Here is a 21,644-nt window from a genome sequence, read left to right on the forward strand (position 1 = left end):
AAATGGAGAAAAAGATTTAATGTAAAATAATCATTTTATTTTTCGTAATAAACACTCGTTACACATAAGTGGGCGTACCGTGAAAATCTCATAAATCATCTCTCAAAACTCAAATTCTCCATGCCAATGAATATGTCGTCCATCTTGCTAGTGAGTCCAGTGTTTGTGAACTGAGCCTGTCCAAAAAAGGCTGCATTTCCGCCCAGGGAGGGAAGTCCGCCCCCACGAGCTCCAGACGTGCCACCACTCAGCTGCTGGCCAAGAGGTGTCTGGCCATTGGTCCGCAAAAGGTTCAGAGACGCAGCAGAGGACGAGTGGTGCAGAGTGGATGGGTTCTGATGCTGCAATTGAAAAATGTTTGGCGAAGAGGTGGCGCTCTGCAACTGTTGCGACTGTGCAAATGCGTTTGGCTGGGTCTGCTGTGTCACAATCCGAGGAGACTGCTGTCTATATCTACCAGCATTCATGGAAAGTGGAGACGCCGTGCTCACAAGGTTGTGCGACTGAGACCGGATCAAAGAAGGTGGGAAGGCCGGTTGCGCGCCAGTGGCCGGGGTGGCTGCCGACGACACAGAGGTACCGGCAACGCCTGTGACCGAGGTGCCCCCAGTGGTCTGGACGCCTAGCTCGGACCTTCTCACCGTAATAAATCCAGACTCGAAAGATTCAACCAGATTCAAGAACTGGCACAGAACAGATATAACCTTGCGCTGATTGGAGTTCATGGATGCCAAAGGAAATGCCAGCTCGGAAACACTGGCAGGTAGCGTTGGGTTCTTAAATTCGTCTCTAAAAACAATCAGTTTGGAATAGATTTCTAACGTTTCAGGGTCATTAAAGTCCACGTTGCTCGGTAAGGAAGGAGGTTGGGCACTTAGAGTCACGTAGAGTCTGTCCGGCATAAGTTTGTGTGCAGTGCTGGCGTTGTTGAGAAGCGACATGTTGGTCTGTGCGGGGGTTGACGAGTTCGGCATTGAGCTGATACTATAAAGAGACGCCAGCGAGGTAGCGCTGGTGGACCGGTGCTGCTCCTCTAGCTGGCCGCGTTTTTCCCTTTTCTCGCGCTCAATCCGCTCTCGTTCAACCATCGGCAACATCTTTTTGTATTCGACTCTGAGCTTTCTGCCACCAATCTCCCGACCATTTAAAACGTTCACCACCATGGACGTTTCCTCAGTAGAGTTGAAATTGGCAAACGCAAGTCCACGGAAAACTCCGTTATCGAAATGGTAATTAAAGGCATACGGTAATGGCAAGCTCAGCTTGGACATTACATCTAACAACTGTTCTTTCTTGATTGCAAATGGGATGTTTTTGATCACAATTGCGGTGGGAATAACATCTTCCTCGTCCTTCTCGAACTCGTGGGGCTGGTGAGAGTTGTCTGGCGACACAGGAGCCCCGGTGCTCTGCTGTCGGTCCTCGCTCTTGTCGTTGACCGTGGAGTTGCTGCTTTTTTTGTTAGTCAGCACACTCAGATTTGTGGTCTGCGACTGCTCACTCGGCATCGACGACATGTTGAGACTGGACATGTTGATGCTAGGAGCCACCTGAGCCTGCTGTTCTATCCATGGCGTGACGTTCATCATGGTGTTAGTTTGCTGCGGCAGCCAGTTCGGATTGAACGTGCCATGTTGTCCAAAATGCCGACTCTGAGACACGCGGCCAGAAAGAACAGAGTTTCCTGTCGTGTTTGCGTTCATCGCTTGCATGGACGCATTACCTCCGTAGGTCGACGAGGTGCAGCCGGACGCAGACGACATGGACGACACCGATGTATGGCGGTTGTTGTATTCTGGGGCCGAGACATCCAAAGGTACCTGCTCGTAGGAGGGCGACTGAGACTGGAGAGACATAATGGACGGGGAACAGAACAGGACAAATTTCTGACTATATCTTTTTTTTTATTCGCTGTGCCACTTCTCGGTAGGGTAAAAAAGGCAGGCCAGAATGGCCACCTACCAGTCATCTGCGGCGGGAGTGGTTTGGAGGTCTGCGGTCTGTGTCAGCACCATCAGACAACCACACTTAGCCATGAAACTGCTTGTCAGCACGCAACAACACCTATTTTAACTCTCCGCCTGTTTTGCTCGTCGACGCGACGCTTAACGAACTTTTTCCACCACTTTTTCGTATATATTATTCATGAGCAGTGTTCCAGGAGGTGCAAAGACATTGGCCAAGAGAAAGGCCACGCAAGAAAACAAGCTCAAGCAGCAGCTACAGAGCCAGCCAACATCCACACGGGCTGCAGGTGCTGGTGGCTCGTCGTCCACCATGCTGAAGATTTACACCGACGAGTCGCAGGGCTTCAAGATCGATCCGCTCGTCGTGCTTGTTCTGGCTGTTTCCTTCATCTTCTCGGTTGTCCTGTTGCACGTGCTGGCAAAGCTGACCGGCAAGTTTTTCTAGTGTTGCTGGCGGGGCGTCCAATAAATATACTAATATATTTCTATTTACATGACACTCAGTAGTTTGTGCACGATTTGCGGTCCTTTTTCCACGTCGACCACCAATTTGTCGACCCCATTCTGCTGCTGTACTTCCGACTCGAGCTTCCCCAGGTCGCGACGGAGCCCACGCAGTTCGATCTCGATTTTCGGGTACTGTTTGCCGATAATTACCTGCAGAGGCGTGCCCAGCCTTTTAGACCGCGCCAATTTCTCGCCCAGATGGCCCTCTGTGGCGTCGACGCGGTACCGCAGCCCGTCCAGCTGGGAACAGAATTTCTCCACTGTTCCAAGGTCGCCAGTGTACGACCCAGCCACGACAATATCCACCTGGATAGGTGCCACGCTGGCCGGCCACCGCAGACCGTGTGTGTCTCTTGTGACTTCTGCGATGGCCGCAACTAGCCGGCTCACGCCAATGCCATAGCAGCCCATTTCGTAGTGCTGTCTGCGACCCTCAGAGTCCACAAATCCAGCGTCCAATGGCTCGCTGTACCGTTTGCCCAGATAAAACGTGTGGCCAACTTCAATTCCCTTGAAGCTCTTCAGCTTTCCCGCCTCGCACAGCGCACACACATCGCCGGCCTGTGCCTCTGTCAGCGGAACGCCCTCAAATGTGGTCATTCGCGACCGAGAATAGGCCACCTCCAGGTCTGGTAGCAGCGTGCCGGGGCCGACGCCAACGTCCATAATCCGGACAATGTTCCGGAACTCGCTGTCGCCAGATCGCTTGTAGGTCTGCACAGCCTCCTCGGAGCTGATGTCTGTGCGCAACTCCACCAGATCTTCGTCATTTAGGAATTTAAAGTTCACCGTCCGGCCTTTAGGATAATAGATTAGACACAGATCGTTTTCCCTCGTAAGATGATAGCTCACCTCTGCCTCGTCAGCAAGATGGCCTCCCGCAAGGTGCGGCCTCACCCGCTCGACATTGCCCACAACACCGCACGCGTCACACTCCAAAAGGGTGTCCTCGCCCGACTCGCTTAGAAAATGCCACTCGTAACTTAAGTCGCCACCAATCGCGCCAGAATCCGCATTGGCCTTTACAAACGGCACATTAAGCTCCTTGAAAATGTCGTAGTACACCTGGTTCATTTTTTCAAACGACCGCAATGCGCTGGACTGGTCCACGTCGAACGAGTACGCATCTTTCATCACAAATTCCCGGCCGCGTAGGAGCCCACCTCTTGGCCGTTTTTCGTTCCTATACTTGCGGCCAATTTGGTAGGCAATCACAGGCAGCTTCTTGTAACTGTCGGCCGTCCGCTGGACCAGTTGTGTCATTTCCTCCTCTGCCGTGGCAGCAAGACAGAAATCGCCCACTTTGAACAGCTCGTCGTTCTGCCAGCGCCCGGTTTTGTCCCACAGCGACTGGTGTGACATCACAGACAACGACACCTCCTGACACCCGGCCTTGTCGTGGTGTTTGCGGATGATCTCCTCGATGTTGCGGATCGTAGACAGCCCCAGCGGAAGCCAATGCGTCAGCCCTGCATTCGGCTGGCTCACGTATCCAGCCTTAATCAGCAGTTCCGTCGTCGTCATGTCGGCAATGTTCTTGGCAAGTTTGCCCGTCGGAACCCCGAGAATCGTGGAGTACAGTCGTCGTAGCATGGTGGTTTTCCAAGTAGTTTGCAAATATTTTTCTATCATTCCTGTATGTATTACGTAATCAGTGTCCCCTGGTTTTTGAGGAAGTAGATGTGTTCCTTTACAACGTCGCCCATTTCGTCGTTGCCGATGCTCTCAAACAGCCTGAAGCCCTTGAAGTCCTTGACAAGCAGTTCGTGGATTAGAGTCCAGACCCGCAGCTCGAGGTCGACCTTGATTCCCTTCTTCAGGGTTACCATGCCGCCCGCGTTGCTATCTTTCTTGGCGTCTCTCATGATCTGCCACGATCTGCGTCTGGTATTGGTCTGTTGGTCAAAAAAGTACGCTTTTGTGAGCTTGTCGACCTGGAGTTTTGGGTAGTTGCAATGGAAAAACGCATATTTGTGCACGTCGTCCGGGTCGATCTGCAGAATGGACTGGCCGTGGAACAGATTCTGACTGTCTATGTATCCGACAATCTTAGTCTTGATGCCGGTCATCAAGAATGATCCCTCGTCGGTGACTCTGCTAGCCAGGTAAAAAGTTTCCTTATCTCCTTCTCCGGGAAAGCCCTGCGAAAATAGCGGATAGAAGAAGTCTGGGCCGTGGAGGTTGTAGTAGTATGCCAGAAGCAGGGTTTTGAAATGCGTTCTTTTATTCACCATGATCTGGCCGGACTCGACTGAGGGCGTAGCCGCGATGATGTGGCTATGGCGGCCGAGGCCGCTAGCTCTGTAGAAGGCCGGGTGAGTCGATCTTTTCCAGAAATCGGGCCAGCACACCATGCCGTGCTTGCTGTACTTTTCACCTTCGAAGAGCTTGGACGGCTGTTCGAGTGGGATGTTGTCCGAGTCCAGATACAGCACGTTGTTGAATTTGGTGAGCAGCAGCGCCAACGCTTTGTATTGGTATCCACTGAGCTTGGACACGGCGCGGGTGGACAGATAATTGTTGAAGTAGGAGCAGGATACGTCGGGGAACACCATGGATATTTTGTTGCAATACTGGTCGTTTTTGTCGTAAAAAGGGATGAAGATCTCGATCGGGGTCCGATCCTTGAGCTCGTCGCGGATGAATTTGACCGACAGAATTGTGAGCCAGTAGTACTCCTTGCCAGAAACGTACACGATTCCGGTGCTTTTTTCGTCGTAGTGGTGGGCGTACAAGTCCTGGAAACTGCGGAAGAGCGAGTTTTTCTCGGTCAGATACGTCTCCATCAACAAAGAATGGACTCTCGTCAGCTCCTGCTCCTGGTCCGCCGTGATAGATAGCAGATTGTTGAGCTCGTTCGGCGCAAGGTTGTTTTCGTTCTCGTCGTAGCCGTAATACTGCCAGTGGTCGCGCGGCTCCTCTTTGTATGAGGTGAATTTGTCGCATTGGAGACCTAATTTGCCTGAAAACAAAGAAGTTACTCGCGAAACAAGGCGGGCATTGGTTTTCTGCTGCTGGGTCTTGAGGGCAGGGTTGCGCAGCACAACGTACGCCGTCACTAGCAGCACCGCGCACAGCGCGTAGGACGCGAGCAGCCGCTTTCGAAGCAGCCTTGGCGGGAATCTCATGGGGAAAGAATACGAAAATTTTAAGGCCCTAGAAAAATATCTAGTAGATCCACCAACTACGCTGAGGGGACCATATCAGCCAAATTGTGTATGAAGTTGTGTCTTGAATTGTATTGAATTATGCTCAGGTATGGTACAGGTGGGGATCTGAAACCGGCTGCGACAGACGCCGTGTCCGGTCGATCGACGGCGCCTCGCCACGGCAGGCATGTGCGCCTCAGCGGGACCTGTGGCGACCCAGATCGATCGAAAGTGGCCGAATTCTCTCGCTGCGAATCAGATTGCCCACGTTGGTAAACAATGTCGTCATATAATTGCTCTCGCGCAACCCAATTTGCGGTCGATTGCTCGCAGCAATTTTCGCCAGGTATATAAACCTCAGCCTTCCCCACTGTCTCTGTACAGTATCGTCATGTACAGAACCGCATTAAGAACCGTCAGAACCGTCAGAACCGTCCGCCCTGCAAACGCATTGATGATCCAGCACCGTTATCGCGGTGGAGTCGTCGACAGCACCAAGGAAGTACTCAAAGACATCAATCTCAAGGTTGGAAAGACTCTCGCTTCTGGACTTGACAAGGCCGAAGATGTGGCCGAGACCGTCAAGGATGAGGTCTCCACCGTGAAAGACAAGGTTGCAGACAAAAAAGACGACCTGTCGCAGAAGGCGTCCGAGAAGGCATCCCAGGCAAAACAGGATGCCTCGCAGGAAGCTGCCGAGCTGAAAGAAACGTTCCAGTCCAACAAAGAGAACGTTAAGCGGGAAGTGAAGGAGAACTTCAAGGGTTATGAGAGTCTGCAGGATAAGGGTTCCAAGATTGAGCGCGAGCAGCAGAGACCCGACGACGGAGTGTAGCAGCGTACTTCTATAACGATCAATAACATTTTGTCATTTTTTATTCCGGCCTTTCTTCATCTCCGCCACGCTGAGCGTCGGCTGCACGATATCGATGATCTTGAGCTCTTTTCTCGGTCCTGCCGGGCTCGAAACGGCACGGTTTCGTTGGGCCAGATGCTTGATGGTCTGGTTCCCCGTATATATGTGGTGCTTGAGGATCTTTTCCGTTTCTGTCTTGCGCTTCTCCAGCTGGGCCACTTTCTCGCTCAGCGCCTTGACCTCCTCACGGAACATGTCCAGCACTTTGTCGTCCGTGTCGATCAGGCCCAGTTCCTGCTTGAAAGCGGCTGCCGTGGTTTCCACTTGGTCTTTGAACCGCAAGTCTAGTTTCGTCTTTGTGACAAAGTCCATGAACCGGTCTTTGCTCTTAATATGCTCTGGAAGGACCCGCACAACTGACTCGACCACAGCAGTCAGCGACGCGACCTCCTGGTTTGCAGAATCTAACTTCTCCTGCAGTTTTCTGGTCTCTTCATGGCTGCTCTCAAGACTTTTATTTTGGGCCTCCAGTTGCTTCTTCAATGCCTCGTTTTCGCTGCAGAGCAACTCGTAGCTCTCGCTCATATTGCCAACACGCTGCTCGAGCATGCCAGATTTTTCCTGCTCGTTGGACTTCTCCTTTTCCAAACGTACCTTCTCCAGCTCCAGCTCATCGACCTGCTCTCTGAGTTGAGCCACCTGCTCGCTCAGCGGCGGCGCGTCGTCGTCAATTGTGTCTGGGAAGCCGTCGTCCGGCGACAACACGCCGTTCTCCTTTTTGGGTGAGTACCCGATGAACGAAAGGGCCGAATTAATAGACATGCGCGCGGAGTGGTTCGCCGGATTGGCCGGCGGCGTGGCTGGCGACACTTTCCGCAGACCAGGCGTGATGATCCGATTAGGCATATACTGTGTAGCAGCTGGCCCGGCGCCGAGCGAAGGAGCAAACTTGTTGTATTCTGCATTAAATGTGGCCGGCGAGCCAGAAAACGTGGGCGACCGATTCGCAGGCAGAGAATGATGCGAGCCGCCGTACGGGCTGCCCGGCTGGTGGAAGTCGTGGTATCCGTACGGCAGGGACGAGTTTGACGCGCTTCCGACACTCGCCATAGACGGGACTCGAGATCCGTAATTTCCCATTCCAGGAGCAAACGGAGGAGCCATAGCAGTCGTGGGAGAGCTGCCCGACGCGTTCACATCACCAAACAACATGGTTTTCGGCCGGTGCTTCTTTTTCTGTTGCTGTTGGATGTGCGCAGAAAGCGATGTCTGGCGAAGTCCGGCACGCTGGATGGTGGACATGTTGTCGTCGTACGCGTCAACAAAGGCCGTGGGCGGCAGGCCGCCTTGTTCGTGGTACTCTGGGTGAGTACGGGTGGCGGCGTTCATCACGTGTGGCCATCAACCAAACGGGATTCTGGTGCTAATCTGGCCTGTACCAGTTCGGGTGAAGTATTTTTTTAGAGCCTGGGCAGGGTGTGAGCGCGCGCGCAGCAAAATGCGCGTGTGCGCGCATACACCATGCGTCCCGCCGGGTCACGTGACCGGTGCCCCTGGCCAAGTGCGCAATTGTTGGGCGCGATGCCTCAGCGATACGCAGCTGATCCGGCCGGCTGTGTGGCCGTCCCACACAGCCGTCTAGGCCGAGAGTTAAGTACTATTGTGTTTGGGGAAACATTTCTGTATGTGTCGCTGGTATCTGTCAGATCTGTCGTGGCGTTTGCCGCAGTAGGCACAGCGGTACTTGTCGGTGTGGCCAATCATGTGTCTGTTGAGGTTTTCGCGTGAGCTCATCACTTTGTCGCAGTAGTCACATCTGAACACCAGCTTTTCGCCCTCGTGGACTTTGCGACAGTGCTCTTTGAGCCTGCTTCTCCGGGTGAAGGAGCTTGTGCATTGGCTGCATCTAAATTTTTTCAGAGCTGTTGGGTCGGTGCCGGGAAATGTAGGTTGCTTTTCTTCCTCCAGTGAGGGAATATTGCGTATAGAAATTCGATGCTCTGTGGAGTAAATGTTTTTCGTTGTGGGCGGGCTGGTAGCGTACGGAGGCTGGGCTTGCTGAAAGGAAGCAAGGTGCGTGCTGGCCGACAGATCGTAGTCGCCCAGGATCATGTCTGTGGTGTAGTTGTCATAAAATTGCCATACTTGAGGCATATGCGATACGGGACCTGTCTCGCGGTTTTGTTGGGTGCCCTGGTCCTGACTTGGCGGCGACGACAAGTTTTCCGAGGACTGGTAGGGAGAGCGGATTAGGTAGGACGACAGATGTGGTTGGTCCATGTCCGGTAGTAGACTCACTAAAGATGAGGACAGCATGTCGTGGGAAGGGCTAGCTGTGTACATATACAGTGCCAATCCTGGGAAGAAGCAAGCAATAGTGCGTATATTGTTGCAACAATAAAGAAGCAAATGTGACCGAATAATTTCCAGTTGGAGAGACAATACTGGATACAACTTCCTAAGTTTATGATGCATGGAAAACTTTAAACTCTAACCGCGGCTTCTTTCAATCTTGATTTTTTCTTCGCCCGGTAGGGGTTGCATTCTGCGCGACGTCCACCCAGTTGTCACTTGCAGACAAGCTTGGCAATTCAAAGAGTGGCTTTTATTCTCCACATCGAACGTGAAACAATTATATGTGTGCGTTATCGCATGCGGCACTTTGAAGCTAGTTTATTCAAAGCCCCGGCATCCTATCCGCTAGATTTGCAATTATCTTACAGCCCTACAGAATGGCCGCGGGTGTTTAGAGCGAGCCCAGCTTCTCTAACTCCTCACGATCGGCAGTGCTCAGCTTCCACTTGGACCCGTCGTTGTCGTGCTGCTCCAAATACTGTTCGTACATCTCCAAAGCGCGAGCCTCTATCGCGTCCAGATCCAGGGTCGCACGGGGCTCCCGCTCGTCAGCAGTCAACTTCGCCCATAGCGCCACGCACGATCCCCCTGAATTTTCGATTTCGGCATGATCTGCAGGACACTTGCACCGACACCCCACCCCGACACCGCCATCTGACACTGGCCGGTCATAATTTGCCAGGTTACGCTCATCGTCTTCGTGGTAGACGTTTTTGTACCGCGAGCCCGGCTTGTACGGCAGCTGGTGTGGCGAGTTTTTCGGACAGTGGCCTAAAGTCGAGTGCTTGTAGCCGATATCTCTGAAGTAGTGAATTTCCGACAAATTGAGAAACATTCCTGCTCCAAGAGAGTGCACCGGAGCGTCTCCCCACCGTTCGATGAAAAACCCCTGCGACGACTCCAAATAGTCAAAGTACTGTTGGTACTGCTCCGACGTAAACAGGTCTGTGCGCGCAATCTCAAAGTTTGACCAGAAATGGCACATATTGTACTCTGTCCCGTCAAACCTGTCCTTGTTGACCGTGTGCAGCCCGCGCTTGTTGCTGTGATCCACGAGCCTATTAAGTGAGTGCTGGTCCACCCGTGCCGCGTCCTCACCGGCCGTCTGCAACGCATGGTACATTGGAACCCGCTCCTCGAGCTTTTTCCAAAAATCGCCTATATTAGTGATGCTCTTATAGTGCTCGCTGTTCTGGCCCTTGTAGACGTCGAACCGGTCGACAAAAAACTCCCATGCGTCTGACAGCGGAACGTCGTGCTTCTTGATGAACGCGTTCGTGTAGCGGAACAGATTTGGTACCGTGTTGACCAGCTCCTTAATTGCCACCGTGAACCCGTATTTCTTTCCCTGCATTTGCATCTCCAGAAACGGGTCGTATGTTAAGTCGCAGTAGAAGTCTACATCCGGCTCCACGCGCCAATACCAGTCCAATTTCCGCACGAGGGGGTGTTTGAAGAAGTAGCCCGAGTAAAAACGACACATATTATGATAGCTGCCAGTGTTGCCGTACATTATCTCGCGGTCTCCCTGCGACTCAATGGCCTCCTTGAACAGCACAGGGTTTGTCTGCTGCTCCTCAAAATTCCACCTCGCCTCCGGCACTGTGCCGAACCGCACAGGCCCGCTGCTCACCTGTGCTACTTTCTTCTTGAACTCCTGGCTAAAACGTTCGTTATTGAGAAAAATCCACGGGTAGTTGAACCATTGGTTGAAATGGCGTTCCAGCGACTTCATCGACGACACGACGCCATCAATCTCGGAGTTGCGCGCGAGAACAACGAATGCGGCGTTCATACGGGGGTTTTTCGACTCGATAAGAGGGTCCCTGCACCCGCTCTCAAATACCGCGTCCTTGGCTGACTCTATGGGCCGTTCCGACATGGGCACTTTCTGCAAGGCCTGTTTGGAAAATCGGTCCTCAAACTCCATCTGCTCCAGACCGGCTAAGTCTAGAGAGCGGTGAAAAAAAACGCGAACACAGAGCCCAGCTGCGGCCAGCACCAGAATTAAAAGCATCCATGTCCGTATTATTACTCGTCTGTATACTCTGAACCGGTGGTTCAGCAACGACAGCGCTTTGCGCTGCAAATCATATGGCTTCATTGCTGTAAACTCATTCACCTTGTTTAGTTTTTTTCAGTTGTTTCACTGGCGGCGCGGGTCAAAATATTTTTCAGAAATATTTCTTCACAGATGATGATTAGCATCGTCAAGGAGAGCTTGGAGCTGACCTGGCGACCCATTCGGCTTTCCTGCCTGCGCCGCAACTTTTCTGATAGTGCCGACTTTCCTGTGAACCCAGAATGGACCAAACAACAGACGCTGTTGCGCAAACAACGTTCTGCGCGACGGTCCTATAACGACTATCACGCCAAGAATGCTTTTCGAGACGCCGACTTCGATGGCTTCGATGGTGACTGGGACGATTTCACCGCCGAGGCCAAACAGTACTGGTCCCAAAACTTGCGACCGTTGCAGAAACCCGACTGGATCGCCAGATCTGAGCCCGCTGCAGAGAGAGCCCCTACATGGCTGGACAAACTACTTAGGCCGCACACGCAGCCGCAGAACAAGATCCGAGTGAAGCAGCTGCACGACTACTTCCAGCACTTTGACGACGCATATTTCCGGAATATAAAGCCCAATAGAGCCAGCTTCTACCAGCAAGAAATATATGAATATGGAAACGCTCTGCGCAGGTACAAAAAGCTGAACCTTGACGACTCGCAATTGCAGCGTTTTAGCGAGCATACCCTGATGCTGAACCAGATCACCAACCATGCACGAATCACGGCAGACAGAGCAACTCTGTTGAAAGAGAGCAGCACGCACGCTTTGCCCGGCAACATACAAGGAAAACATGGCCCCATCGAAGCGATCCAAAATTGGTACGAGTCTCTTCCTCGGCCAAAATACAGCCACATCGGCCGGGAAGATTTTGAGCTGCTCGCTGCGGTTATTAATCAGACTGTGGCCCAAGACATCACGGAACTGGTTCCAGAAACACGACACTGGATCCGTTTGTTCTACTCGGAAATGGTGACCAGCCGCATCCCACTCACAGAAATTGAAACGCACAACTGGATAAGACTCAAGTTGGCCTGTTCTGACGCTAATAACGTCCTCGACTTCCTTTCTCTCTACCCATATAAATTACATGTTTCGCATTTTAATTTGCTGCTCCCAATCGTGGACCCACAAACCCTTCTGACAAGAATGAACAGAGCAAACATCCTACCCGACAGAACCACGGTGGTCCATCTTCTGGAGCACTACGGCAGCAAAGGTGACCTCAATTGCGTGCTCAACACCATATTTTTCACGATTCACGACTTACGACTCAACCTTGACTCACAGCTTATAGAATCGTTTATAGGCGCTCTCATCAAGGCCGGCGAAATCAAGCTCGCCCTCTTCATCCTCGTTCAAACGTGCCATGTGTATGAAATCAACCCGACGCTCGAAACGCACGACACTCTTTCTGAAACCCAGACCATCATTCTGGATTATCTGGTGTCCAATTTCGTGCATCTTCACGGCGTCACGCTCCAACATTCAATCAAGCCGACGGCTGCCATGATTCGACCGTTTCTCAAAGTGTACGACTCTGCCAGCCAGAAGGACGTATTGGCCGCGCTTGTCCAGCTGGTTGATAAGTACGATATCGAACTATAGTCCATTAATTGGCCTTAGCAGTTGACCTGGGTGAACAGATTTCTGTAAACTATGCGTTCTTCGTTCTCCGTACTCACCACCTCGCTCCAGATTATTTCCGCGCTGAGCTGGGCGCCGTAGACACACCCAGAGTCCAGCCCCGTGCTAAACTCACGGAAACGCACGCCTCTTTTGGCATCGTGCCCGTAGTACACTTTTGTCCCGGCAGTCAACGCGTCCTCGCTCGCGTTTGCAGCCACCTCATGCTGGCGCCGTGTCCAGAATCGTGTCCATGGCTTGGATTTCTCTCCGTTGACCACCTCGTGACGGTTTTCAGTCGGAATGATATAGTCTGGAGGCAGCAGATCGCGAATAGTCAGAACTGCCTCTGGATCCTGTTCTTGCAGGGTTTCGATGTTCCAGACCAGTCCGCCGTGGACGGCTACTCCGGTTGCCGGCTTGAAGGCATATTTCGTCCCTTTTTTGTTCGTCGTTCTCGGAACAGGGCCCAACTCTTTAATTAGCGGACACTTGGAAATATACTCAATGTGTTCAGGCATGAGCCGTTTTGCAATCCGCATCTGCTCGTCCAAGTCGTACTGTTCTGCTGCTCTAAACTCGTTTTTCGACTCGTTAAAGCCGACGCTCGGCAGTCCGTGGTACTGCACATACCGTTTCAGAATCTCCCATTCATGGTTGCCCAAAATGCAGTCGATGCGGTTCTGGATGGCGTATTCCAGCACCCCGAGCGAGTTCTTGCCTTTGGCCAGGAAATCGCCTAGCAAGAGAACGTGATCGTGGCGTCCGCCGTCATATTTAACGTGTTTCAAGAGTTTCTGCAGCTCGATCAGCGAGCCGTGAACGTCTCCAATGAGAATGAGTCGTTTAGCGGGCCTTTGGGAAGCTGCAGCCTGCAGCTTCCGAAAATGTCTCCTGAATAATTTGGAATCCTTGTCCAGCAGGCCCCATTTCTCGAAACTGGGCACGTTTGTAATAGGCGACTCGGGGTCGTTGAAGTTGTCATTAAATTTCTCATGATCCGCCATTTCACGATTCTCTGGAGGTATCAAGGGGTGTAGATAAACGGGCAGTTTTCCAACTTTGATCAAGTCCGGGACGTCTGCGGACGGGGGTGCTAGACTAGGCAAGAAGACCATCATAAAGTATACAATTGGCAGTCCAATTATCAGTCCGAGCCCCCAGAGCAGCCGTCTGGAGGATCCGATGCGGATCATAAGCCGCTCAAATGGACTGAAATCCTCGTCCTCGTAGCCATCGGGTCTCTGAAGAGGGGTGGTTTCCGAGACCATGGAAGAGTAGAAAAATTATGTGCAAAGATGTTCTGCTAGGAGTTTAAGTGCACCAAGCGAGCTCTCCAGAATGGCGTTTTACTCTTCAGTCATCGTTCAAGCGTTTCAACACTATATACAAGCCGTTTAGTTTTTCTGAGCCTTGTCGTCGCCGTTGAGCAAGCTCGTCAACATGCCCTGGATGTCGTTAGTTTCCTGGTCAACAGGCATCCGGGCAAGCTCCTTCTCTGCCTCTGCTCCACCCAGCAGCAGCTTCATCCGCTGGCCAAACTCGCGGGGTCCTGAGATATCGTAGTACCAGAAACCTCCGGTAACAAACATCGCCATCGACGAAACAGCGAGCAGTGAGGCATGTGCGACCGCGCTGGCAGCATCTCGGTAAAACGAAAATTTAGGAGGAACGTGGTTGTGCTGAAAGAATGTCGGGTTGTATCGTCTGGCAATGACACCCCGATAGGCAATCTTGGACGCAATATACGTCATTACAGCACATCCATAGAAAAGCGCCGCCTGTCGGAAACGTCTCTCGTTGTACTTTGCAACAGCGTCGGAGACGGTCTCAGACTTGTGCTCTTTCTTGTTTCCCCCGCCTCCCGTATTGAGTTTCGGAAGTCCCAGCATAACAATTGGTTATTATTTAAATCGAACTAATTTTTTTGGCCATAAAATAAAATATTTGATCATCACTCACAAAGCCAGAATAGCGTGATTAATCATTTAGTAGCCTGTGCGAGAGCAGCATCTTGGAGATTAATAATTTTCACCCCGTGCTCGCGATACACGCTTTCGGTCTTATCATTGGCGGACGGATCGACAGCGCGCGAACAGTCTTTCAAAACAAATGTTTGGAAGCCAAGGTCTGCAGCATCAATAGACGAGTTGAGGACGCAGTAGTCGTAGGCCAGTCCAACAGTGAAAACATGTGTTATTCCATTTTCGCGTAGGATCTTCTCGCACTCCGTGTGGTGGAGCCCCCAGGTGTCCTGGAAACAAGAGTAGTACTCCCGATCCTGCAAATATCCCTTTTTCACGGTGTAAGTAGGAACCTGCTGTTTTTGTAGCAGATCCTCCAGAACAGGTTTGAACTCTTTTGCAAGCTCGGCGCCCTTGCTATGTTGCACACAGTGGACTGGCCATAGCACCTGTTCCTTGATAGTCCCATTGTGGGGGTGTTTGAACTTTTTCGTGGTGTAAGGCTCCTGACCGTGATTTTTGGCAAAGGATGTGTGGTCTGATGGGTGCCAATCCAAAGTGGCAATGATCGTTTTCCAATTGTACTTGTTGAGGTCCAATAATTGTAGGATCAAATCAATCACCTCCCTTCCATGAGGCACAGCCAAAGCTCCGGTCGGAGGAAGAAAATCTTCTTGGAGATCTACGATAATCAAAGCTGAATTTGTTTGTGACATGTAGAAAATATAATCAATTATACGGGGTAGATTTTTTCTGTGTGGAACTGACTTTTTGTAGAACTGCTGGGGCTTTTTTAAATCTTGATTCACTTATAAACCACGAAACTCGTTTATCGATCTTTATTTGGGAACATTTGACTAACTTGCCACTTAGACCAAGCCCTAAAGTATACCAAGAGCAACTCTGTGGCACTTGGAGGTTATTGACCACACACTCTGTTGACAAGACACAGCATCGAAATAGGGGGAGAAATTACACGTTTGCCGCATAAATGAACCTGACGCCTGATTTTGTTCAAGATGCATGCACGGACGAGTCTCCGTTATCAGCAGAACTCAGCCTGGAGCTTGGATCAAACGCAAGCTCGATCTCGTCGTCCGAGTTCTCGTCCGACTCGGGATCAGCAAATAGGAGATTGTCTCAGGAGCACAGGATCGACCATGACGACGAGCACGATAGTGATCCGGACCTTTCAGAGCTTTACACAATTGAGGATGTGTTTAACTCGGCTCTGAACAAAGATCAACAGAGCTCAACAGGTGTTCTGGAGACTCTACAGTCGTTGGTGCAAGAAAGCCGCACAAAAATCGATATTGAGAATCTAGCCAAAAGGCTAACGGACGCAGACCCCGAAACCAAAGACAAGTTACAGTTGGAATTTATCACGGTTTTGACTATCATCAAATTGACCAAAGAGCTCAACAGTGTACTGACTAGTCAAATGAGTGAGCTTTCGTTCCAAAAAGCTGCAAGTATTTCTTTGGCTGCTATGGGCTTGTTCAAGTATCACTTCCAACTAGAGCAAACGCACCCAAACTTTGGGTTCAGGAACTTTGGTTCTTTGCTGAGCCTTGAACAGTACAATCTTGTCAAACCGATTTTGAAAACTCTTGTTCTGGCTCCAAATTACAACCATGCAGAGCAAAACATGATCAAGCAACACTTCACCCTTTTCATTGCTATGCATCTAATGAACAAACATATGTTTGATACGCTCTTGTCTTCGTTCACTGAAAAAGACACTTACACCATGTTCACGCACATATTTGCGGGAGAGTCGCAAACTCATCTAACAGCCAGCGGAGGCCTACACGCTCTTTTTGAGAACTTCAATCGCTGTGAAACTTTAGCACAAAGCTCGCTGTGTGAAGACAAGGACTCGCGCACCCTGTTTGGCATTTTATTTCCTCACAACTATCAACGGGTTGCTACTCAAAGTGTCGATGCATTACTAAAAATACATCATATTTGTGCCAAATCTGACATGTCTTTTGGGAAGCTCAACGAGGTGTTGAAGCTTTACCTGGAAAATGACGCAAACAGTGAGATGGTCTCATTGTACTCTTTGCACAGGCCAGCGCTGTTGAAGACCTTACACAAGATCGTCAACTTGCAATCAAGGAGTACCACTAATTTGCAAAAGATGGGCTATTATTTGCTGGCAAATATTAGTGAGTTTATTGTCACCAATGTTCCACTAGTTAATATCGACGATCACGATTTGCTCGTGATCCTTTTGAACATTAATAACTCCAATTACAAGGAAAGTTTGGGCATCACAAATGACTCTTACACGTACGAAGTCACAGAGACTACCATGAAGATGTTGTTTGAGATTGTGGACCAAAACTTTAAGCTTGATTACCCAAAGGAGTTAAATTTACTAAATTACTTGAAAGTCAGCTTGAAGAACATCGACTACAATCTGAATACTTTCGAGTCCTTCTTGAAGCTTTCTGCGCTGTTAAACGACATGGGAAGCAGATTATCAATTTACGCACTGTTGGAGACTGTGCAGTTTGTACTTTCATCAAGCTTGAACAAGGAGCTTTTTGGTTTAATTGGTCAATCTGCAAAAGTTCCAGAGTTGCTCAAGCACCCGTTTGGATTCGAGTACATTCCTCCGTTAGGAAAATCCAATTTCATTTTTGAGAACAATCTCATCATGGGTGACGATTCGCTGAAGAAAGTTCGGGCACAAACAAAAGCAGCCTTCAATTCACTTCATTCCGGCCCTTGCCATAGAGTTAAGGGCACTAGGGTGTTACAGGACTGTGTTCTTTTGTGTGCTATTGTGAAGTCTAAAGTTTACAATTTTTTGAGAGAGTTCAATGATGAGCTTGGCTTAATGAAATTCTCAACCGAACAAAGATCTGCGGTCAAAGATGACACGATGAATAAGTTCAAGCAAAAAACTTTTACGCAGCTGGCTCTGTTCAGGTCACAGCATGGGTTGGATTACAAGATACTAAACAAGTCTGTTGATCTGAACCTGGCAGCTACGCTCAGCAGCTTGAAAGTCTGCGGCAATTTTAGCAGGTTCCCAGAATTGGTGGACTCTTCGTCTTTGTACGACAGATCGTTTTGCAATATGTTGTACCACTATCAGCTTGACTCGCTTCTTAGTTACTTACTTGTTTACAAGGAGTTTGGGCTGCTTAGTCTGTTCAAGATGATGAAGACGGTTTTGCTTAATGACTTAACCCTGATACCTATTGCTTCGAAGATGCTGTCAAACCTGGTTGGCTTTGAAAACTCGTCTAGTAAGCCAAAGATCCAGTACATCACAAGCATTATTCACCAGAGCGATGTTTTGTGCAATCTCGTGAGACAATTTGTGGAGCTTTTTGATGACGCACGCTCAAGCTCGTTCAGACAATTACTAGATTTCATGAAAATCCATCCTTCTCCAATCAAGCCCTCCAAAATTCCGAAGGGCACTGTTGAGCTGGATTTGCAGCAATTTCTCCCATATTTGGAGTCAAAGCCGGAGGAGCGCCAAGCTGTTTAAATTCGCATTTTATCACTATTTTTTGGTTTAGTCTTTGCTTTTCGAAATGAATATCTTATCAATACAAAATCAAATTAATGTTGAAGATTAATATATACGACTCACCAGGTACTCTATGCAAACCACTCGCTTATCACCTGTTTTCCCTCCGTGTTGTATTTATTCAAAAGAGCAATGGCCTGGTCCTGAGGCAAAGTTCCCAGCAGCTGTTTCACGGTTCCCACGACTTTCTCGGCGGTCTTGCCGGAGATCGAGCCGAAAAGTAGCGCCTGTACCACATCGTCCACGATTTTGGGGATCATGCCAGCGACAGCTGGATGCTGCTGTTGAATCAGCTCGGCAAGGAACATATAAGCATACGGTGCCGCTTCATCATCCTGTAGCACAGGCATCAGCTTGAGCCAGTTCTCCACCACCTCATTGGCATTTGGAACATTGGAGCCGAAGGAGTGCAGCACCTTGGCAATGGCAGCGATAGAGTTCTCGGTAGCAGATAGGTTCTCCTCTGCTTTCGAGTCCGGGACGTTGCACATGGCCAGCATCGATCCCAGAGTGGCAATGCAGAAATCTTTAAAGTTGTCTCTTCCGTATTGCGCGCAGGCACCCACGGTATGCGAGGCAGCCTGTCTAATACTTGCCTGAGGAGATGTGAGCGACTCGCCAACAGGGTTCATAAAGAAGTCCTTGTATTGGAACGCCAGAGGACCAGCGTACTCTACAAGGTCAGAAACGGAGCACAGCGCCAGCAATCTCAGCGAGGTGTTTTCGTCATTCAGGTACGAGGCAAGAGTCGGGATCAGAGACTGGTATGCCGGCAGGAACCGTTCTCTTGTGCTCTTGAACATCGCGGTGATGCCCTTGGTGATCTCGTCGAGCAATTCTTCGTCAGTGTACTCCTCGTCGTCCTCCTGGACCTCCTCGTTGTACTCGTCGTCGGCATTTTCTCTGCTCTTGATTCTCTCGTAGATCTCGGTCAGGTTGGTCTGAATCGAGTTTCCGGCAGCTAGGATTTGCTCGTCCGACAGCACATTTGCGCCAATCAGCTCCAAGCCCTTCGAGATGGCGTAGTAGTACGCAACAAGTAGTTCTGGAACTGGATCGGTTCCCAGCTGGTGCACAAGCTTGTCGAACATTTGTGTCCACAGCTGTGTGGCCTGAGGCGATGTTGAAGAGCCGGTGGCCTCAATGGTGCACTGGAGCAAAGCAGGCATGGTCAGGGCGGAAGAGCCTCTCACGCCGTCGTGCAAATAGAAATCAAGACCAGGTATCACAATATGGGTTGCAATATCCTCCACGTACGGGAAAAAGTCTCCTCCCAGCACTTCGGCGTAAGTTTTGAGTAGCTCGATCGCGGCCGTCTTGTCGTCGAGAATCGCCGTGTGCACTGCAATGTGTTTGCCGGCCAGCTGGATAACGTCAAATTCCTCATTCTGGTTGAGCTCATCTACCTCGTCCTCGTCCACGATCGAAATGTCCTGTGCAGCTTTGGCAGCCTCCAACAGCGGAGGCAGAACACCAGGCAAGTACGGAATGAAATCTTTTCCGATCAGCTTGCAAATCCTGCTCCAGCCTTGCTCCAAATACGTCTTAGCCGGATCGTCTTCCCCGCTTAGGTTATTTTGGATGTGAGCAAAAAGCTGGACGATTTCCTGCGCGTTCGGCATGAACTTTTCCTTGCCGACCGCCAAAGCAATCAGTGCCGAGCACTCAATCGACTTGGCCTTGAGCAGCCTGTTCTCCTCACCCATGTCGGTTCTCAGTACCTCCAGCAACAACGGCATCAGGGTGTCGTAGTATTTGATGAACTTGGTCTTTGCAGCGTCTGCCACAATAGCAATGGTGGTGATCACCTGCTCCTGGACGTATCTCTTTGGAGCGCTCTGCAGCAGCGTCAGCAGGTTGGTCAGCAAATCGTCCAGATATGGCTCCAGAACCTCCTTCGTAGCGTCCTCGCAGAAATTCACAAGAGCAGCAGCAGCGTGGGCCTGCACCCGTGGCACGTTCTTTGTGGTGAGCATGGAGATCAGCGCAGGCAAAATGCGGTCACCCGAGGTTCGCTGAATGACGTCAGCAAAGTCGGTGGACATCTGGCCTAGAGCGTTGCAGCATGCGTACTGGACTCGTGGATGACTGTCCTGCAAGGAGGGCAAGATCAGGTCGAGGATCTTGGGGATCTCGGCAATAAGTACCTCTCTGCACCCCTCAGCAGCAGACGAGAGCGCCATCAATGCCGCCTGTCTCTCGTGCCAGTCCTGGGACTGGATCATCTGCGGCAGGTACTGGAACAACGGGCCAGCCAAGGACTGGCCGCCAAGTCTAAGAGCTGCTCTGTCGAGAGACTGTCTTGCAGCATTGTACTCATCCTCTTCGTCGTCGTTGTCGATTTCGTCCGAGTTGTTCCATTCTGACGCGTCCTCGTCGTCGATGCACACCTCGGTCATCAGTTTGAGAGTCACGAGCACAATCGTAGTGGCATATGACGATTCCCTCTTGCACATGTTCGGCGAGGTCTCGCAGAAGGTTGTGAGCAGCTCAAGAGCCGCCAGTCTGGCCGTAGAGTCGAGAGATTTATTCTGAGCCACCTCGGAGCAAAAACCAATGATGGTGGGGAACATAGGCTTGAACATCTTCGGTGCGAGGTCCACCAGCTCAATCAGACTTTCCAGGACAGAAGCCAGTGCTGTGTCCTTGCCGTTTTCCAGCAGCCTAGGCAGGGAGTTAAGTAAGTTGGGCAGCAGAGAGCTGAGATTGGTCCACTGCGACTTGGGCAAATTCTCAAAGAACGCGACGAAGGCAGAGCACGCAGCAATTCTCACGTCGTCGCTGGCATCCTCAAAACCAACATGAAACATCTTGAGCGTGTCCTGGAGCTGATAGTTGGTAATTATTGCGGGAGTGGTGCTTATGATTCTAAAAGCGGACTCCCTAAAGCTGGGATCTTGGTTGGTGGTGGCCTGCATGATAGTAGGCAGCAGGTTTGGCCAGCCAAACGAGTCGTCCTTTGCAACCTCGGCGACCGCGTCGGCGAGCTTGTGTCTGACATTATTGGACTGGGGAGCAGTGAAACCTTGCAATAGGACATTGCGCACCTCCGTCTTGGCCTGCTCGCTGATGTGGTCAATCTGTCTTGCGGTGACGGAGTAGCCCTGCTCAGAAGGCGACTTGATGGCAAAACGTCTAAATAGCACTGCTGAGAAGGCCTTGGTGCTGTCGTCGGCCGCAGTTGCAGCCTGCTGAGCAAGCCAAACAAGAAGAATATCGACGCGGTCTTTCCTAGTCCACTCCTTGTTGAGCGTGTGTTCAGCCTGCTGACGTATGGCGTTATCTGTGGAAGCCAAACCCGACAGCAATTGGACTAGTACACCAGATATCTCTGGTGGGATTTGCGACATGGTGAAAACGACGCCAAATGAACGTATGGTGTGTTTAGCGGGAAGACCAAACTTAGTACTACCTGTATGAATTATCCACTAATTTCGTTGAAGCAACTTGTCTTTTTCTTCCAAATGCGCCACTCAAACTGGAACCACCAATTACTTTAACGTCTTTGTTGGTCTTAGCTGTCTAATGATTTGATTTTTTTTCACAAGGTAAAAAAGTTCCCGAATTGGGGGTCGTGCGTGTACCGGTTGGAAAGTTTC

At 50.6% G+C, this 21,644-nt stretch overlaps 14 protein-coding genes across 14 annotated transcripts; 4 read left to right on the forward strand and 10 right to left on the reverse strand.

Moving 5' to 3' along the window:
• Positions 1-46: 46 nt before the first annotated feature.
• OGAPODRAFT_92871 (uncharacterized protein) lies at positions 47-1,856 on the reverse strand (the record flags this gene model as incomplete). The annotated part of the gene is made up of 1 exon (XM_018357238.1): positions 47-1,856. The coding sequence occupies one exon, from the start codon at positions 1,854-1,856 to the stop codon at positions 96-98; it is 1,761 nt and encodes a 586-aa protein (XP_018212420.1). The 3' UTR covers positions 47-95.
• Positions 1,857-1,950: 94 nt separating this feature from the next.
• Positions 1,951-2,412, forward strand: OGAPODRAFT_7105 (uncharacterized protein; the record flags this gene model as incomplete). The annotated part of the gene is made up of 2 exons (XM_018355851.1): positions 1,951-2,046; positions 2,173-2,412. The coding sequence occupies 2 exons, from the start codon at positions 1,951-1,953 to the stop codon at positions 2,410-2,412; spliced, it is 336 nt and encodes a 111-aa protein (XP_018212421.1).
• A 158-nt stretch (positions 2,413-2,570) lies between these two features.
• Positions 2,571-3,995, reverse strand: OGAPODRAFT_39276 (uncharacterized protein; the record flags this gene model as incomplete). The annotated part of the gene is made up of 1 exon (XM_018355375.1): positions 2,571-3,995. A coding segment is annotated over one exon (1,425 nt), but the record flags the coding sequence as incomplete, so codon positions are not given.
• Positions 3,996-4,113: 118 nt separating this feature from the next.
• Positions 4,114-5,602, reverse strand: OGAPODRAFT_92873 (uncharacterized protein; the record flags this gene model as incomplete). The annotated part of the gene is made up of 1 exon (XM_018357239.1): positions 4,114-5,602. One exon carries the CDS (start codon positions 5,600-5,602, stop codon positions 4,118-4,120), a length of 1,485 nt encoding a protein of 494 aa, XP_018212423.1. The 3' UTR covers positions 4,114-4,117.
• Positions 5,603-6,037: 435 nt separating this feature from the next.
• OGAPODRAFT_15806 (uncharacterized protein) lies at positions 6,038-6,507 on the forward strand. Its single transcript, XM_018353975.1, has one exon. The coding sequence runs from the start codon at positions 6,078-6,080 to the stop codon at positions 6,456-6,458; it is 381 nt and encodes a 126-aa protein (XP_018212424.1). The 5' UTR covers positions 6,038-6,077; the 3' UTR covers positions 6,459-6,507.
• Positions 6,043-8,338, reverse strand: OGAPODRAFT_15808 (uncharacterized protein). Its single transcript, XM_018353976.1, has one exon. It carries the CDS (start codon positions 7,866-7,868, stop codon positions 6,492-6,494), a length of 1,377 nt encoding a protein of 458 aa, XP_018212425.1. The 5' UTR covers positions 7,869-8,338; the 3' UTR covers positions 6,043-6,491.
• OGAPODRAFT_11924 (uncharacterized protein) lies at positions 8,130-8,795 on the reverse strand (the record flags this gene model as incomplete). The annotated part of the gene is made up of 1 exon (XM_018353299.1): positions 8,130-8,795. One exon carries the CDS (start codon positions 8,793-8,795, stop codon positions 8,130-8,132), a length of 666 nt encoding a protein of 221 aa, XP_018212426.1.
• Positions 8,508-10,960, reverse strand: OGAPODRAFT_15812 (uncharacterized protein). The gene has a single exon (XM_018353977.1). It carries the CDS (start codon positions 10,849-10,851, stop codon positions 9,226-9,228), a length of 1,626 nt encoding a protein of 541 aa, XP_018212427.1. The 5' UTR covers positions 10,852-10,960; the 3' UTR covers positions 8,508-9,225.
• A 71-nt stretch (positions 10,961-11,031) lies between these two features.
• Positions 11,032-12,510, forward strand: OGAPODRAFT_7111 (uncharacterized protein; the record flags this gene model as incomplete). The annotated part of the gene is made up of 1 exon (XM_018355852.1): positions 11,032-12,510. One exon carries the CDS (start codon positions 11,032-11,034, stop codon positions 12,508-12,510), a length of 1,479 nt encoding a protein of 492 aa, XP_018212428.1.
• Positions 11,150-13,799, reverse strand: OGAPODRAFT_75495 (uncharacterized protein; the record flags this gene model as incomplete). The annotated part of the gene is given in 2 exon segments (XM_018356032.1): positions 11,150-12,617; positions 12,637-13,799. The coding sequence occupies 2 exon segments, from the start codon at positions 13,797-13,799 to the stop codon at positions 12,602-12,604; spliced, it is 1,179 nt and encodes a 392-aa protein (XP_018212429.1). The 3' UTR covers positions 11,150-12,601.
• Positions 13,800-13,892: 93 nt separating this feature from the next.
• On the reverse strand, positions 13,893-15,208 carry OGAPODRAFT_98306 (uncharacterized protein; the record flags this gene model as incomplete). The annotated part of the gene is made up of 1 exon (XM_018358004.1): positions 13,893-15,208. One exon carries the CDS (start codon positions 15,206-15,208, stop codon positions 14,513-14,515), a length of 696 nt encoding a protein of 231 aa, XP_018212430.1. The 3' UTR covers positions 13,893-14,512.
• Positions 13,926-14,420, reverse strand: OGAPODRAFT_7113 (uncharacterized protein; the record flags this gene model as incomplete). Its single annotated transcript, XM_018355853.1, has 1 exon — positions 13,926-14,420. One exon carries the CDS (start codon positions 14,418-14,420, stop codon positions 13,926-13,928), a length of 495 nt encoding a protein of 164 aa, XP_018212431.1.
• A 202-nt stretch (positions 15,209-15,410) lies between the features above and the next one.
• Positions 15,411-21,561, reverse strand: OGAPODRAFT_15813 (uncharacterized protein). The gene has a single exon (XM_018353978.1). It carries the CDS (start codon positions 21,393-21,395, stop codon positions 18,117-18,119), a length of 3,279 nt encoding a protein of 1,092 aa, XP_018212432.1. The 5' UTR covers positions 21,396-21,561; the 3' UTR covers positions 15,411-18,116.
• On the forward strand, positions 15,484-18,003 carry OGAPODRAFT_7115 (uncharacterized protein; the record flags this gene model as incomplete). The annotated part of the gene is made up of 1 exon (XM_018355854.1): positions 15,484-18,003. One exon carries the CDS (start codon positions 15,484-15,486, stop codon positions 18,001-18,003), a length of 2,520 nt encoding a protein of 839 aa, XP_018212433.1.
• Positions 21,562-21,644: the final 83 nt, after the last annotated feature.

This window comes from Ogataea polymorpha (genome assembly GCF_001664045.1).
Source record: "Ogataea polymorpha strain NCYC 495 leu1.1 chromosome Unknown OGAPOscaffold_2, whole genome shotgun sequence".
Taxonomy (NCBI): domain Eukaryota; kingdom Fungi; phylum Ascomycota; class Pichiomycetes; order Pichiales; family Pichiaceae; genus Ogataea; species Ogataea polymorpha.

Coding starts and splice junctions, on each gene's coding strand:
- OGAPODRAFT_15806 (XM_018353975.1), top strand. CDS start 6,078: ATGATCCAGCACCGTTATCGCGGTGGAGTCGTCGACAGCACCAAGGAA.
- OGAPODRAFT_15808 (XM_018353976.1), bottom strand. CDS start 7,868: ATGAACGCCGCCACCCGTACTCACCCAGAGTACCACGAACAAGGCGGC.
- OGAPODRAFT_15812 (XM_018353977.1), bottom strand. CDS start 10,851: ATGCTTTTAATTCTGGTGCTGGCCGCAGCTGGGCTCTGTGTTCGCGTT.
- OGAPODRAFT_15813 (XM_018353978.1), bottom strand. CDS start 21,395: ATGTCGCAAATCCCACCAGAGATATCTGGTGTACTAGTCCAATTGCTG.